Source organism: Maniola hyperantus, chromosome 24 (assembly GCF_902806685.2).
Source record: "Maniola hyperantus chromosome 24, iAphHyp1.2, whole genome shotgun sequence".
NCBI lineage: Eukaryota > Metazoa > Arthropoda > Insecta > Lepidoptera > Nymphalidae > Maniola > Maniola hyperantus.
This window is the reverse complement of record NC_048559.1, coordinates 1392203-1413938: the sequence shown is the minus strand read 5'-3', so window position 1 is coordinate 1413938 and position 21736 is coordinate 1392203. Positions and strand designations below refer to the sequence as shown.

Below are 21736 nucleotides of genomic sequence, written 5' to 3'. Positions count from 1 at the left end.
AGCAACATTATGAAAGGGATAGCAATAGATTTAGACGTGATATTTTAGTTTAGTTTAGAGATTGTGTACAAAGGAATTAGCCACAATATATGACAATACCCTACAGTACGGGCGCCCTGGACCCAACACACAACCGAGACCTCGAGGCCCTAAGCCAAGAAGGCAGGCCTTAGCCGACAACGGCTTAAAGGACGTTACCGGGGAAGCGTTCTTCCCCGCGCCACACCCGGGCAAGGAGGCCATGCCTCGAGGCCCGTACCTTGGCCACCTTGGCTTAGGTCAAACGGAGAAGACCCCGCTGCTGAAATTTTGACTTCACCTCTACGTTACGTTACTGACGTTACGTTTCGACTCTCGAATTCTAGCAACGTTGGTGAGACGTAAAATCTTATACTAAGCGTACAGTACGTAATAAAACTAATATTAAAGACATACGTGACTGAACATAAGTTGCGGCACCCGTCGCCAAAGTTTCTGATGTGAAAACAGACATCAATCACTAGTCTTGCCTACCTACTTAACACGTTGCGTGTGGTACCGGTCAATTTCGACTTGTATGTGACTTTCAGCTGGTGCGGCGACTAGTTGTTGTCTTTTTTCCTGTGGTGCGGGGGCACTTTTACTATGAAACCTTGTGAGTAGGTAAGAGATAAATATCAATATATTTTGAATTTCCTCCTCAAACCCTACCATTTTAATGGATTAAGAGCCCGGGAGGGCCAGACTTTCGTTATTTTACAAAAGCTTTTATTTTAATTTTATTTTATTTATTATAGGAAAATCAACAGTGAAACATTACAATAAGTTTCTTAGATGCTAATTACAGAAATATGCCCAACTAGCTGATGCCTGCGACTTCAACCGCGTGGAATTACGTTTTTCAAAATCCCGCGGGAACTCTTTGATTTTCCGGGATAAAAAGTAGTAGGTATATGTGTTAATCCAGGGTATAATCTATCTCCATTCCAAATTTCATCCAATTCCGTCCAGTAGTTTGTACGTGATTGAGTAACAGACATCCAAACATCCACACTTTCATATTTATAATATCATTATTAGGAATAGGAATTAGGATTAGGATTAGGATAGTATTGCTGAAAGCTGAAAGTTTCTCTGCGTATTGTACCCAAGACAGGGAGGAACGATCAGCGACTATAAAGTTTGGATCATGCAGGTGGCTTTCAGGAGATAACAGGTAATAAAGGTGTACAAATCTTACGTCAAAGTATAAATAACTAGCTGACCCGCCCCGGCTTCGCTCGGGTGGAATTTAGAAAATCGAGGTGGGGGTTGAATTTCCGAAAATCCTGAAATACATAGGTATTTCTTCATTTGTTGCCGAATTACTCATAGATCTAAACTCCCCTCCCGCACGCGCACCCCGCCTTGGTGACGCCCACTTCGCAACGGGCCGTGCAGCAGAAATCGTAATATTTTAATTTCGCCATAACTTCAAAACCAAACGTCCAATTTTAATCATTCAAAGACCAAATATTATCTCCATAAACTGTTCTTAGTGATGAAATCATTTATTTTGATAAGGATTAATAGCATGAGTAAAATAAACGCGTTTAAATGTAGTCAAAAAAAAATTCAAGATTTTTAAATAAAAAAATGGTTGCTGTGCCTCACTCGACATAGATGGGTATAGTGTGTCGCGGACTTTTTTGTAGATATTTATAAGATCTACAATTAATTAGAACATTTTATGGTTCTATCTTTTATAGTTTAGGCAGCGTACGCAAAATAAGTAACTTTTCTGGTTGATTTTTTACACCTTGTGTCCGAAAAACCCAAATATCTTACGGAACCCTATTTTTTTCCAAAATAAAATATAGCCTATGTTACTCGTGGATAATGTAGCTTTCGAATGGTGAAAGAATTTTTAAAATCGGTCCAGTAGTTTTTGAGCCTATTCAGTACAATCAAACAAACAAACAAACAAACAAACAAACAAACAAACAAACAAACAAACAAACAAAGTTTTCCTCTTTATAATATTAGTGTAGATGTAGACAAATGTTATATTTTGCAATGCCCTGACGGGGCTTCATGTTGTAAGATTGTGATATTATATATGTTATGGTGTAAGACATGAATGCAAATAAATAAAGAATAAGAATAAAGTCCATTTTTTATATTTTGTTCGGAATAACATTTTTTCGTAGAAACATTTAAACGGGTGATTCTTTAAAAATCCCGTGGGTTCACCACGATTTAGGAATGCGATTCGTTACAGCATCAGGGCTGAGGAGTTTAACGATAAAGTCTTTACTTGGTAGGTACCTTCAATATCAATTTATAACCGACAGTTTCTAAATCTCCTAAGTTTTGGTGGTCAGGTCCTCTGCAGAAACAGCAGGATTGAAGAGTTGGAATCCAATTATGGGACAATGGCACCGATTCCGTTGTCTTTCTCTAAACTAAATTTAGAGTATCTGCATCCTTTTCTTTTTAACAATGCTAAAAAGGGACAGAACATGAACTTTACATCTTAAAGACTCTAAATTTTAGTGCACAAACAAATGCGCTACAAATTTAAACAGTAGGCTCGCGACTGTGCGCTAAAATCACGGGTTGTACCATCTAAAAATTAAATTTAAAACTGTCAAACTGCGTCTGTTCTTTTCATATTACATTAGTAAGAAGAGGATGCGAATACTCTAAAATTAGGTTGTGCTCAGAATCAGTACCATTGTCGCAAAGTTTCTCTATTGATTAAAAGAAAAATTACGCAAATCGGTTCAGAAATCTCGGAGATATCGGTGTGTACATAGGTAGAAAGTCAAGAGCGAATAGGCATCTTCTAGGCAAGCGCGCTCCATCTTAGGCTGCATCATCACTTGCCACCAGGTCTGACTGCAGCCAAGTGCTAGTCTATAAATTAAAAAAAAAACACAACTCCTTTTTTGAAAAAAAATGGATTCCAACTCCTGAACCTTGATGCTGTACGGGACATGATCACAAAAATTGATGGGATTTAGAAACTCGGTTATAAATTGATATTGGAGGCACCTACCAACTAAAGAGTTTTTGAACTCGAGGACCCAATTCCTCAACCCTGATGCTGTAGGAACCGCTTTCTTAAATTACGGAGATGCCACGGGTTTTTTTTAAAAATCATGCGTTTAAATGTTTTTACGATGCTTTTTTGTTTTTTGGTACTGAGATATCTTGCATCTCGGCGACGGGCTACTTTTTGTCCTGGAAAATCAAAAGTTACCACGGGATTTTTACTCACAGTAAAAATCCAGTGCCCAGGAAAAATGTCAAAGTCATCAAAAACTTTTACAGTTTAATACTCTACAGATGCATTTGCGACAAATTCGAAATATCTTTAGAGTTCTTGAACTGTGGACTTTATTGCCATACAGCTCGAAGTGCAACTGGGGAGTGTAAAAATAACAGTTTTCCTTTATAGCTCGACATTACAGCTGGGAGAGCTGTTTGCTCGACCGAAATATACTTACTTAGCTGAAAGAGCTGGATTCGCTGTCGGATTTTAGTGTTAATGCTGTTAGGGGTGTTAATTTTTAATCGCTAAATAGCGATAATAAAAAATTATATTATATAAAAATATAAAATTATATTGGGCATGGAAGGGGGAGGGGTAGGGGGTCAAGGAGGTATTTATATGTGGTTTATATTCTGTTCACTAAGATAATGCCCGCGTCTTCGTCCGCGTGGACTACACAATTTTCAAACCCCTGTTTTACGTCTTTAGGAATTGAATTTTCAAAAATCCTAATAGCATGCCAAATTTCAGCCCGATTCGTCAAGTAGTTTGAGCTGTGCATCGATAGATCAGTCAGTCAGTCAGTCAATTATCCTTTTATCTAAATATATAAAAGGAAAAGGTGACTGACTGAATCCACCACCACTCAAACTAGTAGACGGATTGGGTTGAAATTTGGCATGCATATAGCTATTATGACGTAGACACCCGCTAAGAAAGGATTTTTGAAACTTCAATCCCTAACAGCGATCACGATCCAAATTCGTGAATTTACGGATATAAAAAATACGACATAATATGTCATAAGCTGCAATACAAAACAAAAAGGAACGTATTTTCACGGACTCGGATCTGATGAGTCGGATTAATCGTCGATCGGAAACACTGGTCTACAGTATAACGTTATTAAACCACGAAATAAGCTTAAAATCATAATGTGTGGCCGTTAAATAAATGTTTTCTACGCTAAGAATAATCTAATCTAAATCTAAATCAGCCTGTGCTGTCCCACGTCTGGGCAAAGGCCTCCCTCCGATCCTTCCACAATTTTCTATTTCGTGCCTCTTCAGGCCACGTAACTGTAAATTTATCTAATTCATCACGCCAACGTCGTCTCGGCCGACCACGCTGGCGTTGATGATTCTGGGGCGTCCAAAAAGAAGCAGATCTAAGAATAAGAGAATAATAAATATAACTCTGTTTCTATCCGCACCAGCTTGGGTTAGATTTGAGCGAATTTTCTTAATACGTACAGACCGCTTTTAACCAAGGCATCGAATAGGTATACTACCATTACTTTAATAGGATCCACAAAGATTAAATTACACTTAGATGAAGTCGTTCATCATCCTGTCCAAACATGAAAGCATGTGTGTTGGTGGTATCAACTTTATATGATCAGCTGTTTCTAAGGACATAGAGAATAGAGTTGGGCACCATTGCTATTTTTAAACCATTCATTCATTTGGATAACAAGAGTTAAAACGCACATAACACCGAAAAGTTAGAGATGCGTGCCCGAGATCGAACCCCCGATATCCGATTAGAAGGCGAACGTCCTAACCACTAGGCTATTACAGCTTTTGTGATTTTTTACATGCTACTTTAAATAAGGACGACCTTATGTGTCACACAAAAGGCTTTTCATATGATTTTTCACATGCTACCTGTGAAATGCTACGTCTCTAATTCTCTACTGGAGATAGCGCCTGACAAGTTGTGCTGATAGAGTGTTTTAAATTGATTACGGTTTTTATCATATTACTATCGGGTAGTGTACCAAGTACAATTAAATCACCCGAATATAGTGAATACAAACCCAAAGTTCATCCCAAACCATATTATAAGCGTGACACTTTTTTCAAAATGAAAATCTAAATATATAAAAGGAAAAGGTGACTGGCTGACTGACTGACTGATCTATCAACGCACAGCTCAAACTACTGGACGGATCCGGTTGAAGTTTGGCATGCCGATAGCTATTATGACGTAGGCATCCACTACGAGAGGATTTTTGGAAATTCAACCCCTAAGGGGGTGAAATAGGGGTTTGAAATTTGTGTAGTCCACGCGGACGAAGTCGCAAGCTAGTAAATTATAAATGTGAAACTTTTTTTTTAATGAAAATATCTAATTACTATACAAATCATGCCCACATCGAATGGTGCCAAGAATAGGTACTGGCTGCATTTCCACATTGGACAACCTGCAGGCTGAAACTGTGTTTGTTTGTTGGCTTATTGATTTGTCCTTCAATTATGCTTCAAAGGAGAGAACGGATTTTTTGCATAAAGATCTATATTCTGGAGAGTGACATAGGCTACTAATTTCATCCCGGAAAATCAAAGAGTTCTCACGGGATTTATAAAACCTAAATCCACTTGGACGAAGTCGCGGCATCAGCTAGTAGGGAAATAGGGTTTATATTTTCTCTTCATGAATGAAACGTGTACCTACTGATCGAGCAAAGCTGGGGTGGATAAGAAAGAAACGAAAAAATAGAACAAAAGTGTCAATATGGCCTAAGACTTGCGGCCAAACTTTAGTCGTAAAGAAAGTCGTCACAAACTTTTCTTTCTAAATCTCTTATTGTCAAGGATAACTCGGTTCGGACTTTCCCCGTTTTTGTCTTTTTCGTAAGAGTTTTATCTTATTTAAAAGTTTCGGGGAATCTCCAAATCTGTGTTCTACACACAAAACCGTTTAAGGATGGTTTGCTTTTTTTTGGCACTTTTAGTTTGAGCTCGGATTTTGTTTATCGTAAATCGCGGTCGACGGATATTTATAGAATTAAATCCTTCTTTCATTTATTATAGACTGAAGCGCTTGTGGCGGTTACATACTAGCGTTTTATGCTCGTTTTTGGGTACGCGCGTTTTGGGGGAAGGGCGAAATGAGCGCGCGTGTCCTAAAACGAGGTTTTGGGCTACGCTCACTGCAGAGCACCGCAGAGACGTAAGCTCCCTTTGCGTGTGCTATCGTCTTTATATCGGGCAGTATTCTGACATTTGAGGAGTTGTTTGATCTTATTCCATCCTCCTTTTCCTACAACCGCACCGCACGCCACTGTAAGAAATTTCACTCTCACTTATTTAAAAGTTTCGGGGAATCTCCAAATCTGTGTTCAACACACAAAACCGTTTAAGGGTTTGCGTTTTGGTACTTTTAGTTTGAGCTCGGATTTTGTTTATCGTAAATCGCTGGAGCTTGTGGCTCGTAAAATGGTTGACGGATATTTATAGAATTAAATCCATCTTTCATATAAGCTGAAGGCGCTTGTGGCGGTTACAGACTAGCGTTTTTTCTCAGCGTTTTACGCTCATTTTAGGATAATACTAAGTATAGATAAGCTTTATTTTTCTCAACTCCTTGGGGTATATTCCCTCAGCTGATTGCTCGTCTTTCATAAATAACTTATCAGAGAAGTTGATGGAAAACATACCATTCGTGATTTGGCCTAGGCAACCTATTCGCGATGCACATTATCTAAATATATAAAAGGAAAAGGTGACTGACTGACTGACTGATCTATCAACGTACAGCTCAAACTACTGGATGGATCGGGCTGAAATTTGGCATGCAGATAGCTATTATGACGTAGGCCTAAGACAGGATTTTTGAAAATTCAACCCCTAAAAGGGTGAAATACGGGTTTGAAATTTCTGTAGGCCACGCGGACGAAGTTTTATTTGAATTTTCAAAAATCCTTTCTTAGCGGATGCCTACGTCATAATAGCTATCTGCATGCCAAACCGCCCGATCTGTCCAGTAGTTTGAGCTGTGCATTGATAGATCATGTCAGTCAGTCAGTCAGTCACCTTTCCCTTTTATATGTTTACATTAGTAAGGATTAAGTTTGTTATTGCTTGTCTATCGAGTACTTATCGCTGTATTTAGATAAACTAAGTACTTAATTAATTGCCTTATCAAAAAAAACATTTTAACAATTTTTTTATTCGATTATAAACCACGACAATTTCGTAATTCAAGCGTATCTCGCACTCCCCTCAGCTTTAGGTACAAGTTTAAGTAATCTCGTTTTCGTCGAGTTTCTACTTCACAATCGAATAGGAAGATTTCTTTGAATTCGAGTGGATGTTTTTTCCCCGAATTTTCCCACAAAAATTTCCATGAAAAAGGTGTAGGGCTACTTTGGTAAGAACCTGAAGTACCTAGAGTCCGTGATAGGTTGAGATGGCAATCGAGGTATGGACGAGAATGCGTCCCGCACACCCGCATGCAGTGTAATTGTAAGGAGCGTTACGTCCCCGATTGCCATCTCGACCTCTCGCGTATAGTTTGGCTCTTATTTGAGTGCCAGTTTAATTATTTTTACGGAAATCTGTCTATCCTACCTACGAGTAGAAATTGCCGAGAAAAAGGTATACTAGTGAAAAAACCCTAAAAAATAATAAACATGATTAATAATTAATGTAGTTTTTTTCAACAACATTTTTGACAAAACGAAATATAAGTATTAATTAGAAATTTTTGGTTGTACATTATCATCATCATCTGTTTTGAAACAAACAGTAATACATTTCGGACATACAAACGGCATACAACCAACAAAACCACTCAATATGAAAGGAAAACAAGCTACACATAACGGATTCAAGCACATTTGACTACAAAAACCAAGCACTTTTCTCTTTACTTCAATATCAAAACTCAGCACGGGTGCTTACTTTTGATATTATTGATAACTTGAGCATTGGGCTGCTAAATCAGTGCTAAAACTTTTTATTGCACTCTTGATAAAATTAATATTAACAGTCGTCGTGTGGTTCTACAAAATCAAAAACCAGTAGGCAAAATCAATTAAAAATAGCGTTCAAAAACACTACTTCACTAAACGACGTTTGCTTGCTTTTGATATTACTCTGTGCTTAGTAAAAACATATAAGATTTATTTAGCTTTTTGGGACCTCTTTCTCGTCTGGTACAATACAATTCATGCAACAATCACAACAAGGAATACAGGACACAAAAGGACTAACAACTAAAGGCAGAATATAAACTAGAAGACACATTGAAATTTTAGTTTTCAATTTAACAAATAATATTATTATCAATTCATTAGCGCTTGAATAGGTTTTATCTACCTTTCACAGGTTTCAGTGCTTGGTTATAATATTAATTTTCAGTTTGAAATAATATACTTCATGAATTGAAGTTAAATGTGAAATATAATAATAATTCCCTGTGCTTGGTTGTGATATTATTAGATATTTTTATTTGCAGTCTTATTTAGTGCTTGCTTCAAATACTTTTCTATAAGCAAAGGATTTTAATTGTATGAGTTGTAAACTGCCACATTCATTCACTAATTATTGTCTAGTATTATAGTGCTTGCAATAACAGGTAATACTTTTTGTGCTTGGTTTTGATATTTATTCAAGCTCATTGCTGTTCAAGTAGGTACATTTCGTAGACGTTGCGGTACCAGTCGAACTTCTAATCAAGCAAGAAAAGTAAACATGGAACAATAGTGGGCTTGGTTTTTATACTTTTTAGAGCTTGATTGTAATATCCGATAGTCAAGCCATAACTTTAATCCTCGTGCGAGTCCCACCAATGGGGAAGACAAAATATACACGAAGGGTAAATATACGGTACGCAAAATATCCAGGGGCAGAATATAAAAAGTGGAACCCAGCAAATCGAAGCAAAACACGGAAATATACAAAAGCACATAAGAATTAATGGATTTTAATACTTTTTAATTTATATTACGTATATAATTATAAATTTTTAAAGAATATTGTTTATTTTCATGACTTAGATATTGACATAGAGATTGAAGTTTGATTTGGCGTTTCTTATCGATAACCAACCATCCGTAGACTGATTAAAAAATCTAGACAAAGGAACGTTTGCTTTCTCATTCACACTAAAAAGAGAGCACAGATAAAGTTACTAATGTGATAAACAGAGACGCAGCTAATCTATTTTTTGTCCCTTATCGTGTAACCGATTTTTTTCAAGGACTACAACTTTAGTTGCAAAACAAACTTTGAGAATTCGTGGCGTCATTGTATTTCTCATTAGTTATTTACTTGTTTTCACATAAAAAACGTTTAATACTAAATGTTGTTGATCGGTTAATACAAATATTGACTACTAAACAATGGTAATTGTCGTGTTATTCATCGTTACGTCGTGCTATTGTTATCTCAGACGCGGTTACACAGTACTTTAGTCTAGCTTTTTTACTCAGTCTACGATAACCATCTATTTGAAACTTTCATAAGCGTGATTCTAACTTAAGAATAGAACCTTCTTTTATAATTCTACACAATATAACAATATATTATATACTCATATATAAAACTGCTGTGATACTGCTGCAAGCTGTGATAGCCTAGTGATGAGGAGTTAGGACGTCCGCCTTCTAATCGGAGGTCGGGGATTTGATCCCGGGCACGCACCTCTAACTTTTCGGAGTTATGTTCGGTTTAATTAATTAAATATCACTTGCTTTAACGGTGAAGGAAAACATCGTGAGGAAACCTGCACGCCTGAGAGTTCTCCATAAAGTTCTCAAAGGTGTGTGAAGTCTACCAATCCGCACATGGCCAGCGTGGTAGACTATGGCCAAAACCTTTCTCACTCTGAGAGGAGACCCGTGCTCTGCAGTGAGCCGGCGATGGGTTGATCATGATGATATATAAAACTAGCGACTCGCCTCGGTTTCGCACGGGTGCTTGAAAATAAAATATAACCTATGTTATTCAGGCTTCCTTTTGGTGAAAGTACTTTCAAAATTAGAGAGATTACTTCCTACAAACAAGCCCACAATATTAGTGTAGACTAGCTTATGCTCGCGACTTCGTCCGCGTGGACTACAAAATTTCAAAACCCTATTTCACCCCCTTAGGAGTTGAATTTTCAAAAATCCTTTCTTAGCGGATGCCTACGTTATAATAGCTATCTGCATGCCAAATTTCAGCCCGATCCGTCCAGTAGTTTGAGCTGTGCGCTGATAGATCAGTCAGTCAGTCAGTCACCTTTTCCTATTATATATTTAGATTTATTAAAATTTATTATAGTTGGGACATTATGAACTGCGAACAGGATTATAAATCTGCTGAAATTTGGAATGGAGATAGTTTATACCCTGGATTAACACATAGGCTACTTTTTATCCCGGACAAATCTAAATCCACGCGGACAAACTCGCGGGCATCAGCTAGTTTATAATGAAACGGTATAAAATCAAGATTTTATAAATTAGGACCCGGAAACACCGGTTGAGAACTACATTTACCTGAGAAGATTTATTCTGCAGCAAAATTCTTAAAACAAAACATTATTCAAACGTAGAATCCCCGTCGGCCGTCCCACATGCTAAATAACCCCTGTGAAACGGTATTAAAGCAAGATTTCCCCTCAAGCTTGCGGAATAACTCCGGCGCGGAACGCGTGAGCTAACGCAAATGAATATAATCCGAGAGAGGTAACGTGGAAGTGGGGCTGTAATCACCGAAGGGCTTTAAGGGCATTGCCAAAATGGGGGCGATTCGAAGGTATACGCGGTAGTAAGTGAAGTCTACATTGGCCCCGATTCTCTAGTCTCTCTCTATACTAAATTTGGAGTGTCTGGATCCTTTTCTTTTTACTAATGCTAAAAAAGGAACGGAACATGACTTTTACATTTAAAGACTCTAAATTTTAGTGCACAATACAAATTTAAACAGTAGGTTCGCGACTGCGTGCTAAAATCACGGGTTTAACCATCTAAAAATTAAATTTAGAAATGTCAAACTGCTTCTGTCCTTTTCATATTACAATAGTAAGAAGAGGGTGCGAATACTCTAAAATTAGGTTGTGCTTAGAATCGGTGCCAATATCATCTTAACGTTGTCCTACTAAGAAGTACGTAACAATTGGGTGTTCAACAAATTCATGCTCGTTTTATCAAATAGCTTAAGCTAACACCTACCCAGACGTGATGGGGGGGTTTTCCAAAAAGGAAAAAAATATGGGCAGTATTGTAAAAAACATCGAGTTCGCTTCGCTCGCGCTTTGTCAGTTCTGAGTGCCTAGATTTAATTCGGGGGTTGCCATGGGGGGCGCAGGCTGGCTATATATGCTTAAGCCGGCACTGTCACCACGTTAGCCAAGAGCGGATTGACAGACTTCACACACCTTTGAGAACGTCATGGATGACTCTCATGCATGCAGGTTTCCTCACAAATTTTCTCTCACCATTATCTCTATATATATAAAAGGAAAAGGTGACTGACTGACTGACTGACTGATCTATCAACGCACAGCTCAAACTACTGGACGGATCGCGCTGAAATTCGGCATGCAGATAGCTATTGTGACGTAGGCATCCGCTAAGAAAGGATTTTTTAAAATTCAACCCCTAAAGGGGTAAAATAGGGGTTTGAAATTTTTGTAGTCCACACGGACGTAGTCGCGAGCATAAGCTAGTAATAAAATATATCCCAAAAATATCAAATCCGAGTCTGTCCCTGGTCATCCTAACCACCAGTTAGAAGTTTGAAGTTTTGTAGTTAATATTTTTGCAATTAGCAGTAGGTATGACATATTTTATTAAGCTCATATGTTAAAATCTCATTGTTAAAAATAGGAGTTTAAAATTTGTTTACTCCACGCGGACGAAGTCGCGGGCATAAGCTAGTTCCATTATAAAATGGTATAAAACCAAGATTTTAGAGTATAGGGAACAACTGAAGCGAAGCAAGAAAAGTACATAGAGTCCGCGGCAGCGGCAGAAAGTAAGGTACACCGGCCCTTAGGATGACATTTCGGCTTTGTAGAGCGTTGTCTCTGTCACTCATACCTATTTGACATTTTGTTGATCTCAACGACAGAGACAACGCTCTTCAAATCAGCTATCTCCTTCTAAAGGTTGATGTACATTACTTTCTGCCGCGTACTGTAAGTAAAACCATACTTCAGGGAAATTTTTGAAACAAAAAATTTACCTAAACGTGGAATTTCTGTGAAAACGCATAAACGCACCTTCTATCTCTTTCCTATCAATTTAAAAATTACAGGTAAAATCGACTAAAATATAACGCTGGTCCTGTAATCGCTGTATGTTTGACATGGCTTTAACAAAGTCATCCAAGGCTGTCTTCACTCCGCCGTCCGTTACCTTGGAGTTTAATGTAACAGTCCCCATGATGCTCGTCGCTTTGAAACACACGAAATTGTCTGAAACAACGTTCAAATCTTTTAAGAAAACCTTGCTTTATTGAATTGGCATTACGAATCAGTGGTAGATGTATTTGACAATTCAAAAAAAAAAAACCGGCCAAGTGCGAGTCAGGCTCGCGCAATGAGGGTTCCGTACTACAGTCGTATTTTTTCGACATTTTGCAGGATAATTCAAAAAATATTATGATACATTAAAAATAAATAAAAATCTGTTTTAGAATGCACAGGTGAAGACCTTTCATATGAAACCCCACTTGATATAGTTATCTTACTATGAAAATTGAAAATACTAATGATTAGTTCATGACCACAATTTAATTTTTTGTGTGTGATGTAACCACGAATTCACGGTTTTCAGATTTTTCCCCAAATGTCAGCTATAAGACCTACCTACCTGCCAAATTTCATGATTCTAGTTCAACGAGAAGTACCCTGTAGGTTTCTTGACAAACCGACAGACAGACAGACAGATCGTAGAAAGCACCGAACTGAGCCCACTTAAGGCTCGGAATTCTTTAGGTAGACCAAGTAGGTCGTCGGTTACTATCGCGTTGCAGTGTCTATTGAATACCACCAGCAAGCGAGCAGTGATCAATAAATGCCGAGTTTGGTGAACATCAGACAATAGCCAACACTTGTGACATAGTTAGTAAAGTCTCGCGAGCATTTGCGACTAACTAAACTCTTCTTCTCTACACATTGACAGTTAAGATGGCGAACTTTCCTTTGTCATAAGAAACTTGTGAACACGTTCCGCAGACACTATCAACTTTAGATATCTTTGGCTTGAAAGTTTTCATGCACCACATCGAAGTATGTACATAGTTTAAGATTTTGCGACAGCATCCGGGGACCCAGCTGGTCCTACGTTGTATTGTAGAACTTCGAAACTTCACTCTAGTGCTGACGTCATTAAAATGGCGGCCACGTGCAGTAGTAATTTACGGGACTTATAGCACGAAAAGCTTCCCGCCTGACGTCCATTGTTGCAAACAAAAGTGTGATAGATTTACTTTTTTTGGACAAAATATTTAAAAAAAGAACGACACATAGATGGCCAATGATTTCAGCAAAAGGATTTGTATTAAAACTACCTTATGCTCGCGACTTCGTCCGCGTGGACTACACAAATTTCAAACCCCTATTTCACCACCTTAGGTGTTGAATTTTCAAAAATCTTTTCTTAGCGGATGCCTACGTCATAATAGCTATCTGCATGCAAGCCCGATCCGTCCAGTAGTTTGAGCTGTGCGTTGATAGATCAGTCAGTCAGATCAGACACCTTTTCCTTTTATACATTAAGATTAGCCGTCAATTTAAAATAGTTTCTAGAAAAACAGATTATATTTATTCGGACCAACTAAGTAATCAAAAGTTTCTCATCGTCACTGCCCATGTGTATAAAACGAAGTGAACAGTAAAGTTAGTGTTTTCACAGGGGACGCGGTACACCGAACTTGCACGGTTCTTAATTGGTAATAAGATTAGAAATTTATGTTAAACCCCCTAACGAACTTAGTGTTTGTTATCGAGTGAGGAATGAGGCTTCTGCCGAGCTTCGGCAGCATTCTTCGAGGAATTTGAATTATCGAAGGTGTAAAATTTAGCACATTTTCAAAAGATCACAGGTGAAAGTGTGTAATATAAATTTTAGCACCGCCATACCGAAGTTCCATGCATAAATATGTATTTGATACCTTAACACCGGCAATACGCGGACAGCTTGAAGCTGCGACTGCATATTGAACTATAGACTTCTACGAACGTACATACACGAACTGCACAAGCAGTTTAACTGCTTCGAGCGGTTGGCAACACGGTTAAATTTCATCATGCGGTCAAGCAGTCGCTAGGCATACACTGACTGCTCGAGCTGTCGACTGCTCTCGCGCAGTTACCTCCACCCGCGCTCCTCATTCCACGTCGCGCACGCTTTCCGTCCGCACGCATCGTTTGTTTATTGAGAACATTGAAATTGCTAACTGCTTGAGCAGTTAAGCTACCTGCTCGATGGCAGCTTCAATCTGTTGACTGACTGCAAAAGCGGTCCGTGTATGTCAGTGTATGTTGATCACTGGCTAACCGCTCAAGCAGTCCGTGTATGGCCGGCCTAATTTGAACGCCAGTTCTTTATGGGTTCAAGATTTGTAAAACTCACGAACAAAATGTTTTTTTTAATAAAAAGAATGTAGGTATTTATTTTATTTTATTTATTTTTATTTTTCATGTACCTACCAAAATTGTAGTTACATAGAAGTAATAAATTAAGTTACATTGGAAATACTTATCTCTAAATAGAGATTTCTTCCAGCTTCCCATTCAAGGTTGTGAGTAAGGCGTATTAAAAAGTGGAATAGGATATGGCCATCGAAGTCCCCAACAGTAATATTAGAATGGATTTGCCATTCTTGCAGCCTGTGTGTATCAAATATCGAGTTAAAGTTGGCATCGAAGTCAGTGTTGTCTCTTGGGAAGTGTCCCTCCGTACTTACACGACTCTTAATTGAAAATACGATTTCAAAATGTTTGTCCCCTTAATAAACTTAGTGTTCGGTGATTCTATTGAAACACCAAGTAAAGGAGTTATAATAAAATGGGGGTTCCTAAAAAATCAAAAAATCAAACCAAAAATCAAAATCTATTTGTTTGTTTGTTGAACGCACCGCACACCACGTCAACTCGGTGCGGGCGAGCGCTTGTGACGTGCGGGTGTGTGGGGCGTTCCCCCGCCTCATAGCCCGATTGCCATCTCAATCTGTCGCGGACTATAGGTACAATTTTTTTATGTAGTTAACAAACACTATTTCATGCGTATCTTGTTTAAGCTAGGTACCTACCTACCTACTAGTTCTAAGCAATTTTTAACCGACTTCCAAAAAGGAGGTGGTTCTCAATTCAGCCTGTTTTTTTATGTTAACTACTAATTAATATAAGCGCCAGCTTGCTCGTTATCTCTATCAAAAAAAAATTGACTACCGAAATACAGAAAATACCATCAAGGAAATAAAAGTATCGGCATTATAAAATTTGCCGCATTATTCACAGTTTTTAGATAGTATTTTATAGAATTATTTTGATTTTATCTGATCTTGTCAACACGCGATTAAAACATTGCTAACAGCAATAGCTTTTTAATGTAGGTACAGATAAACTCGCTTAGCACCTTAATAATCAAATTCAATACAAAGCTAGTAAGCGGAGGTCCAAGCGATTGATCCCAGGGACGCACATCTAACTTTTCGGAGTTATGTACGTTTTTAAGTATTTAAAATATCACTTGCTTTAACGATGAAGGAAAACATCGTGAGGAAACCTGCATGCCTGAGAGTTCTCCATAATATGTTCTCAAAGGTGTGTGAAGTGTGCCAATCAAACCAATGGTAAATTAAAACTACCTGACTATTCATAAGCACTTTTAAAAAGTTTACATGAATAAAAAAACATTCTATTCTATTCTAATCCGCACTTGGCCAGCGTGGTAGACTATGGCCAAAACCGTTCTCACTCTGAGAGGAGACCCGTGCTCTGTAGTGAGCCGGCTATGAGTTGATCATGATGATGATTATCAAATAAAACAGCACATAAAGATTAAAACTTGTATATTGGTACTTCGTATATTTTTTTCATTTACAATTTCAAGTCGATAAGAATAATTGTAATATTATTTTAAGAGGTTTACATTAAATATAAAGATAACAAAAACGTAACGAATACGCGAATTTATTTTTCAAAATAATAACAAACCTCTAGATAATAACTATAGTATAAATAATTATATTATAGAATTAGTTAAACAGTATTGAACAAGTTACTAATTATTTTATTTTCATGTATAGAATAATATACTATAGATTTTATATCTATGAAAACAATTTAATTTAAATTTAGAAACTTCTAATGGGTAGGTAATATTTAAATATTATGAATCGGCGTATTTCTTTTTACATGTTATTTTTCAGAACTGTACAAAAACTTATGTAATATTTTGAAAAATTGTGATTGGTAATAATAAATTATTGCATTCAACTATATTAGTATTTATTGAAAATGGAAAATGTATTCGAATGAAGCTTTTGATTTTCCAATTCGAACACGTTTTCAAAATAAAATAAATATATTATATTATGTAAAACCTACACAATTTGCAAGGGCTCTGTGCAAAATTGTGGGGTTTTAGATATTTTTATTAATTATTAATCTATATTATATAATCATTACTCTGCATTAAAATTTGTTTTATTTTAAATTCTATAGATAAATATATAATATAAATACTTTGGCAGCATTAAACAATTTGACTATGTGCGTAACCCATTTTCAGGATTTAAAAATAAATAAATAATTAAAGGATGAAATTCACTAAGTTTATATCATTTAGATCACACTTACATTGGAAGACAATATATGAAAGTTTTATTGAAGAGAATTAAATGAAAGTTAGTCATTCGGAAATATAGTTTTTCTATTGCTTTCAAATTTATTATTAAATATTATTAAAATTCTAAATATCTTTACAAACTATTCAGAGTGATGAAGTTGATTTTATTTTCTATATTTAATGAGAATATGCTAATACAAGATCTAATTTACATTTATTTAGAATTAAGTAGTCGTTGTCATTTAAAATTTATGATAATTAATTAAATTCTAATAATGTATTAACTCAGTATTTACAGATTTATTGTAGGAAAGAAATTTATACAAACTATATTCAGTCAATAGGTACAATTTGATAAATATGTTTTTATTAATAAAGTAAAATGTATTCCTAATCATAAGTTTGTCGAATACACATACTTAATTATTATTATAACAGTAATTACTATTAATGATGTATTTTTACATTTACATGAATTATATAAGCATTTTTACAATTCACACTAAGTTTTACTAAATAAATACGCCTAAATGAATACGTATACTTTGCTATATAGATATAATAAATAATAACATAATATATATCTCTAATAGAAAATATGCTATTTTATTATCATCATAAGATTAGATTAACATGAATTTTGGTGTTCTTTTTTGGTATATTACATTATAATAATAAAAAGTATTTTCTACAAATATAAAGTATTTTTTCTACTTAATTTTTAAATTATAATCTACTTGGATACAATATTTACAAAAAGGCGAAAAAAACGCGACTAGCGCAATTTTATTGCAGCATTTAATCTTTGGATAATTTGATTTACGCACATCTTTTTTAGCGTGGCTAACTTTAAACTTTAAAATTAAAATGGTTTTTAATTCTATTTTTTTAAAACCTTTACTCACTTACATTGTTGTATATTATTATGTTTTGACAATTCTACTGAAATCTCATTAAAAAAATGTTTCTGCAAATTAAGAATTTTGAATTTACTTATTATTATTCCAAAATCGCCAACGCCGAGTTTAACAAAAAATTAATATGCATGAAACTTAACATTTTTAAAACAATTACCTGTATTAATATGGACACAAATTAAAATTTACAATATTTACACGTTAACAAAAGTAAATTAATTAAATAAAACAATCACTTCAGTGCAATTTGTCAATGTGCTTTAAATTAGGCACAGACGCAAAGTCATTTTAGTATTTTTTTTAATATAAAGAGAGCTGAGTATGCTATAAAATTAAAATATTAAGTATCTAATTTTTTAAATATTTTGCATAATATGGACTTTATTTGCTGGTTCTTTAATATAAAAATTTCGGCTTAAAAATTAATTTTTTCACTACTTCATTATTTTTTTCGTTTACAACATTCTCAGCTCTTTTTCCTAACACCACATCTTTACAATGATTTTATTTGATCAGCAATAATGACTAATGACTAATGATCAGGTAAGATTTTTTTTTTACAAAAACATTGAACGACTATATTACTAAAGAAAGTTTTAATAGGCTATATTTTTTATAGCTTAAATACAAGAAAAAAAGAAAAACGAAACTGTGAAATCTAATAATTAGGTATATTATTTCTCAAGTTAGTGACTATGAACAACAATTAGGTAGACAAAAAATGTTTAGTAAAAAAGTTAATTCCTATTATCTCAAAAAAATATTATAAAGTTTAAAAAGACAAAAAATATTTTGTGTAAAAAATAATCTTACCTTGTTATATTATGCACAATGATTCTATTAATGAACAAATTTAAACTATTAGTTTGTACGTATAAAGCGTATAGTTACTACAGATAAAATACTTAAAATCATGAAGCAACAATAAAAAATATTCCAAGGAGAGAGCATGCTTGGTTTAATTTTTTTAAATCATAATATGGTATGATAAATTATGGGATTAAATAGTTTCATTAAATATTTAAAGTATACCTAGTGGCAAATTTTGCTGTAGAGATTCATATTGCACTCAACTGAAATTTTGGTAATTGCAACCAAAGAATTATAGAACCCGTTGCAACACAATGAAAAGTGATTTTTTAAATCTAAATACATAATTGATTAATAGAAACCCAGTTAATTAAAGAAAGTATCATTTCAGATATAATATTAATAAGCAGCTCTCATCACCATCAAAACTATTTCGCAATGAGTATAATATTATTTATAAATAAATAATTTATTTGAGTATGTGAATCTTACGAGTATTACAATAGGAATTAATTTAGGTGAGGATAATATATTAAATCTATTTTAAGGAATTTATGTATACCACATAGTTTATATTACATTTTTCAAATCCATTAGTGTTTGCAGTATTTTTTTCATTAATTTAATTTTCATTAACGCTATGGTTTTCGCTACGTATTGATATAAACTATCAATTTCCTTTACAATTTTGTATTTTACATTATCAGAAAAGGTGGTTTATTAATATTTTCATATTGCACTCCTTTGCATTTAGAATTTATTAGTGCGTAATAGTTTAGCGGTTCGAACAGATCCAACCGAGGGATCATGATCATGAGGTGAACTCAGGGTAATTATTTGTATTACAGTAGATTGGCTTGATTAAAGTAAAAAAAATGAAAAACAATATAAAAACTAACAAATTAAAAAAAACGAATAGCTGTAGTTCGATTTAATTTTTCTGAGTAATAAGCTTTTCAATAGCTCATACGATAGGAATGCATATTTTTATTAAAATCATTTTTCAATTAAGATTTCGTTATTTGTTAGTCATTTTTTTTGATTTATTAGTATTTGCAACTGCATTATCTTTGGTAGGTACCTACCTAATGCGTATACCTACTTTTTCTATTAAATTCTATTTACGCTGTTAAATTTTAAATAAATAAATAATTCATGTAATCCATAATGTATCCCACTAAGCTATTACGCAATTTCGCAGAAAAAATTTCGTTTTAGAAATTGACAATAATAAGATTTCATACAATAATCTCATAGACATCGAGGCCTAGCGTTAACTGCACACATCAATTTTAGAAATAGATCGAAAAATTAGGTACATAATAAATATTCCTATTTATTTATAATAATGTGTTATAACAAAATCCATCAATTCCTTAGTTTGGAGTCCTACATATATATTGTATTTGCAACCTAAATACATAATATACAAAATATTTGTAGTTTTAGTATAAGATACATAAATTTAATAATGATACAAGTAAGTTATAGTACAAGAGAAGTCGAGACAATTATTGTGATAACAGTGTAAGCATAGCGTTACCGTGCATTTACATATTCGCCATCGAAGCTCGTCTCGCTACTCGCTGTCAATGTCATTGACATGTCATACTCTTGTCACATGTCATGACACAATCTTGCCACAGTGCAATAGCGAGTACGAGACCATACTAGTGTGCTAAGCATAAGATTTTACATTTCACAAACGTTGACGGAATTTGAGAGTCCAAACACAATAACGTGAAAGTTCTTGATGGTCCTGAAAATCCTTGATTTAAGTTCAAAAATTTAGCACTAATTGCAACATTTCCGCTTGAAGCGCTGGCTGTAAATGTAGGTATGGCCAAACTTGAACTTTAAAACAAGGCAGTTAAGATCAACTGTACTTTAACACTGAAGTGTTTCGACGCTTAAATTCTATCAACGTTGATGAAATGTAAAATATATTAAGGATACAAGTAACACGCATCCCGGCAATGATACAATTGAACGACACCACCGCTGACTATAAGTTCTATGTTAAGTAAAACAATCATAGTAGGCGGTGGTGCCTTTACCAAAAAGCCATTGTAAACGACACCTCAGTGGTGACGTCCAGTAGTGTCGTCAAGATTTGTCATGCGAATGTGTAAATCACGTGTAAACACATTATAGAAGTCAAGTCAAATAAATATGACAAAAGTACAAGCAAAATGTTTAGAGAAATCATTCCATTATGACACAAGTATAAGCATAAAATCGCAATGTAAAGTCGCATGGCAAATGATTTGATCAACGTACATTGTAAAGACCTGGCACTGCTCGCTGTTGGGCCATCAATATCCTATTGGCCACACACCTATAGCAGCACAGGTAGGCTAAACATCACTTGAACAGTATCCTCCGGAACGCCCTTCGGAAATCCTTATTAAATATCGTATATATTACAGGGTTTAGGACAGAGTTCATGTATCCTAACCAAAATGCTATAGCGAACGCGCTGCCCGGTATGACACATCTTCTGCAGGCTGCTTTAAGGATATATAAAAAGAAAAATGGCAGCCAACAGGCTATAAAACTACCCATAATTAAACCTAATATTAAAGTAGCACGTTTTTCTTTCTTTCGTGCTAATCTTCTTTTTTCCCTTTCCGGGTCTCTTGGTTTATGCGGTTTGGGTAACGCAGGTTCTAGTTCTGCTTTTGTTGGCTGCGTTTTTTCTTGTCTTCTTGACAAGTCGCTTTTCTTGCCAAATATAGGTTGACATATTCTTAGTTTTAGAGGTTTGACGTTAGCGCAACGGGTGGCAACGCCCGAGTCTGATGAGGAGGGCTCTAACTCTGAGACCATGTCAGTATCGATGGCCATGCTGGGTGCTCGATTTCTCTGTGCTTGTAGTGCTAACTCTCCGTTTACGGAGAGTGTAGAACTTCTGTAGGGACACGCGGCTAAAGGATTTCTTGTCACTTGCGCTGATGTTACCACCTGAAACAAGTAAGAAGTTTCTTGAGTACTCCTCGGCTTTGCTCGGGTCAAATTTCTAAGTTCCTTTCTTAGATCCCCCATCTAACTACGTTATAGAAAGTACCTATATGCAAAATCTCATATTATGTTGAGACTCTCATGTTATGTTAGGTATACTACCACTTTGATAAAAGATGACCTTTTCGATGGAACGTTTAGCGATAAAGAAATGACGCAGAGAGCTGATCGCTTTTAGTC

The 21736-nt window shown here is 35.4% G+C and overlaps 3 protein-coding genes across 3 annotated transcripts in view; 1 reads left to right on the top strand and 2 right to left on the bottom strand.

Annotated features, from left to right (window-relative positions):
• The window catches only part of Rpt4 (Regulatory particle triple-A ATPase 4), a 162721-nt gene that overhangs the window by 15386 nt on the left and 125599 nt on the right, over nucleotides 1–21736 (bottom strand). The window lies entirely within an intron of this gene.
• Nucleotides 1–21736, top strand: part of LOC117993583 (TGF-beta-activated kinase 1 and MAP3K7-binding protein 1-like) — a 64243-nt gene that overhangs the window by 23062 nt on the left and 19445 nt on the right. The gene's annotated exons all lie outside the window — the stretch shown is intronic.
• Nucleotides 16149–21736, bottom strand: part of Octalpha2R (alpha2-adrenergic-like octopamine receptor) — a 403149-nt gene continuing 397561 nt past the window's right edge. The window contains exon 7 of the mRNA XM_069506894.1: nucleotides 16149–21499. Within this exon, the coding sequence (XP_069362995.1) occupies nucleotides 20900–21499 (600 nt within the window). The 3' untranslated portion in view covers nucleotides 16149–20899. The remainder of the gene's footprint in view (nucleotides 21500–21736) is intronic.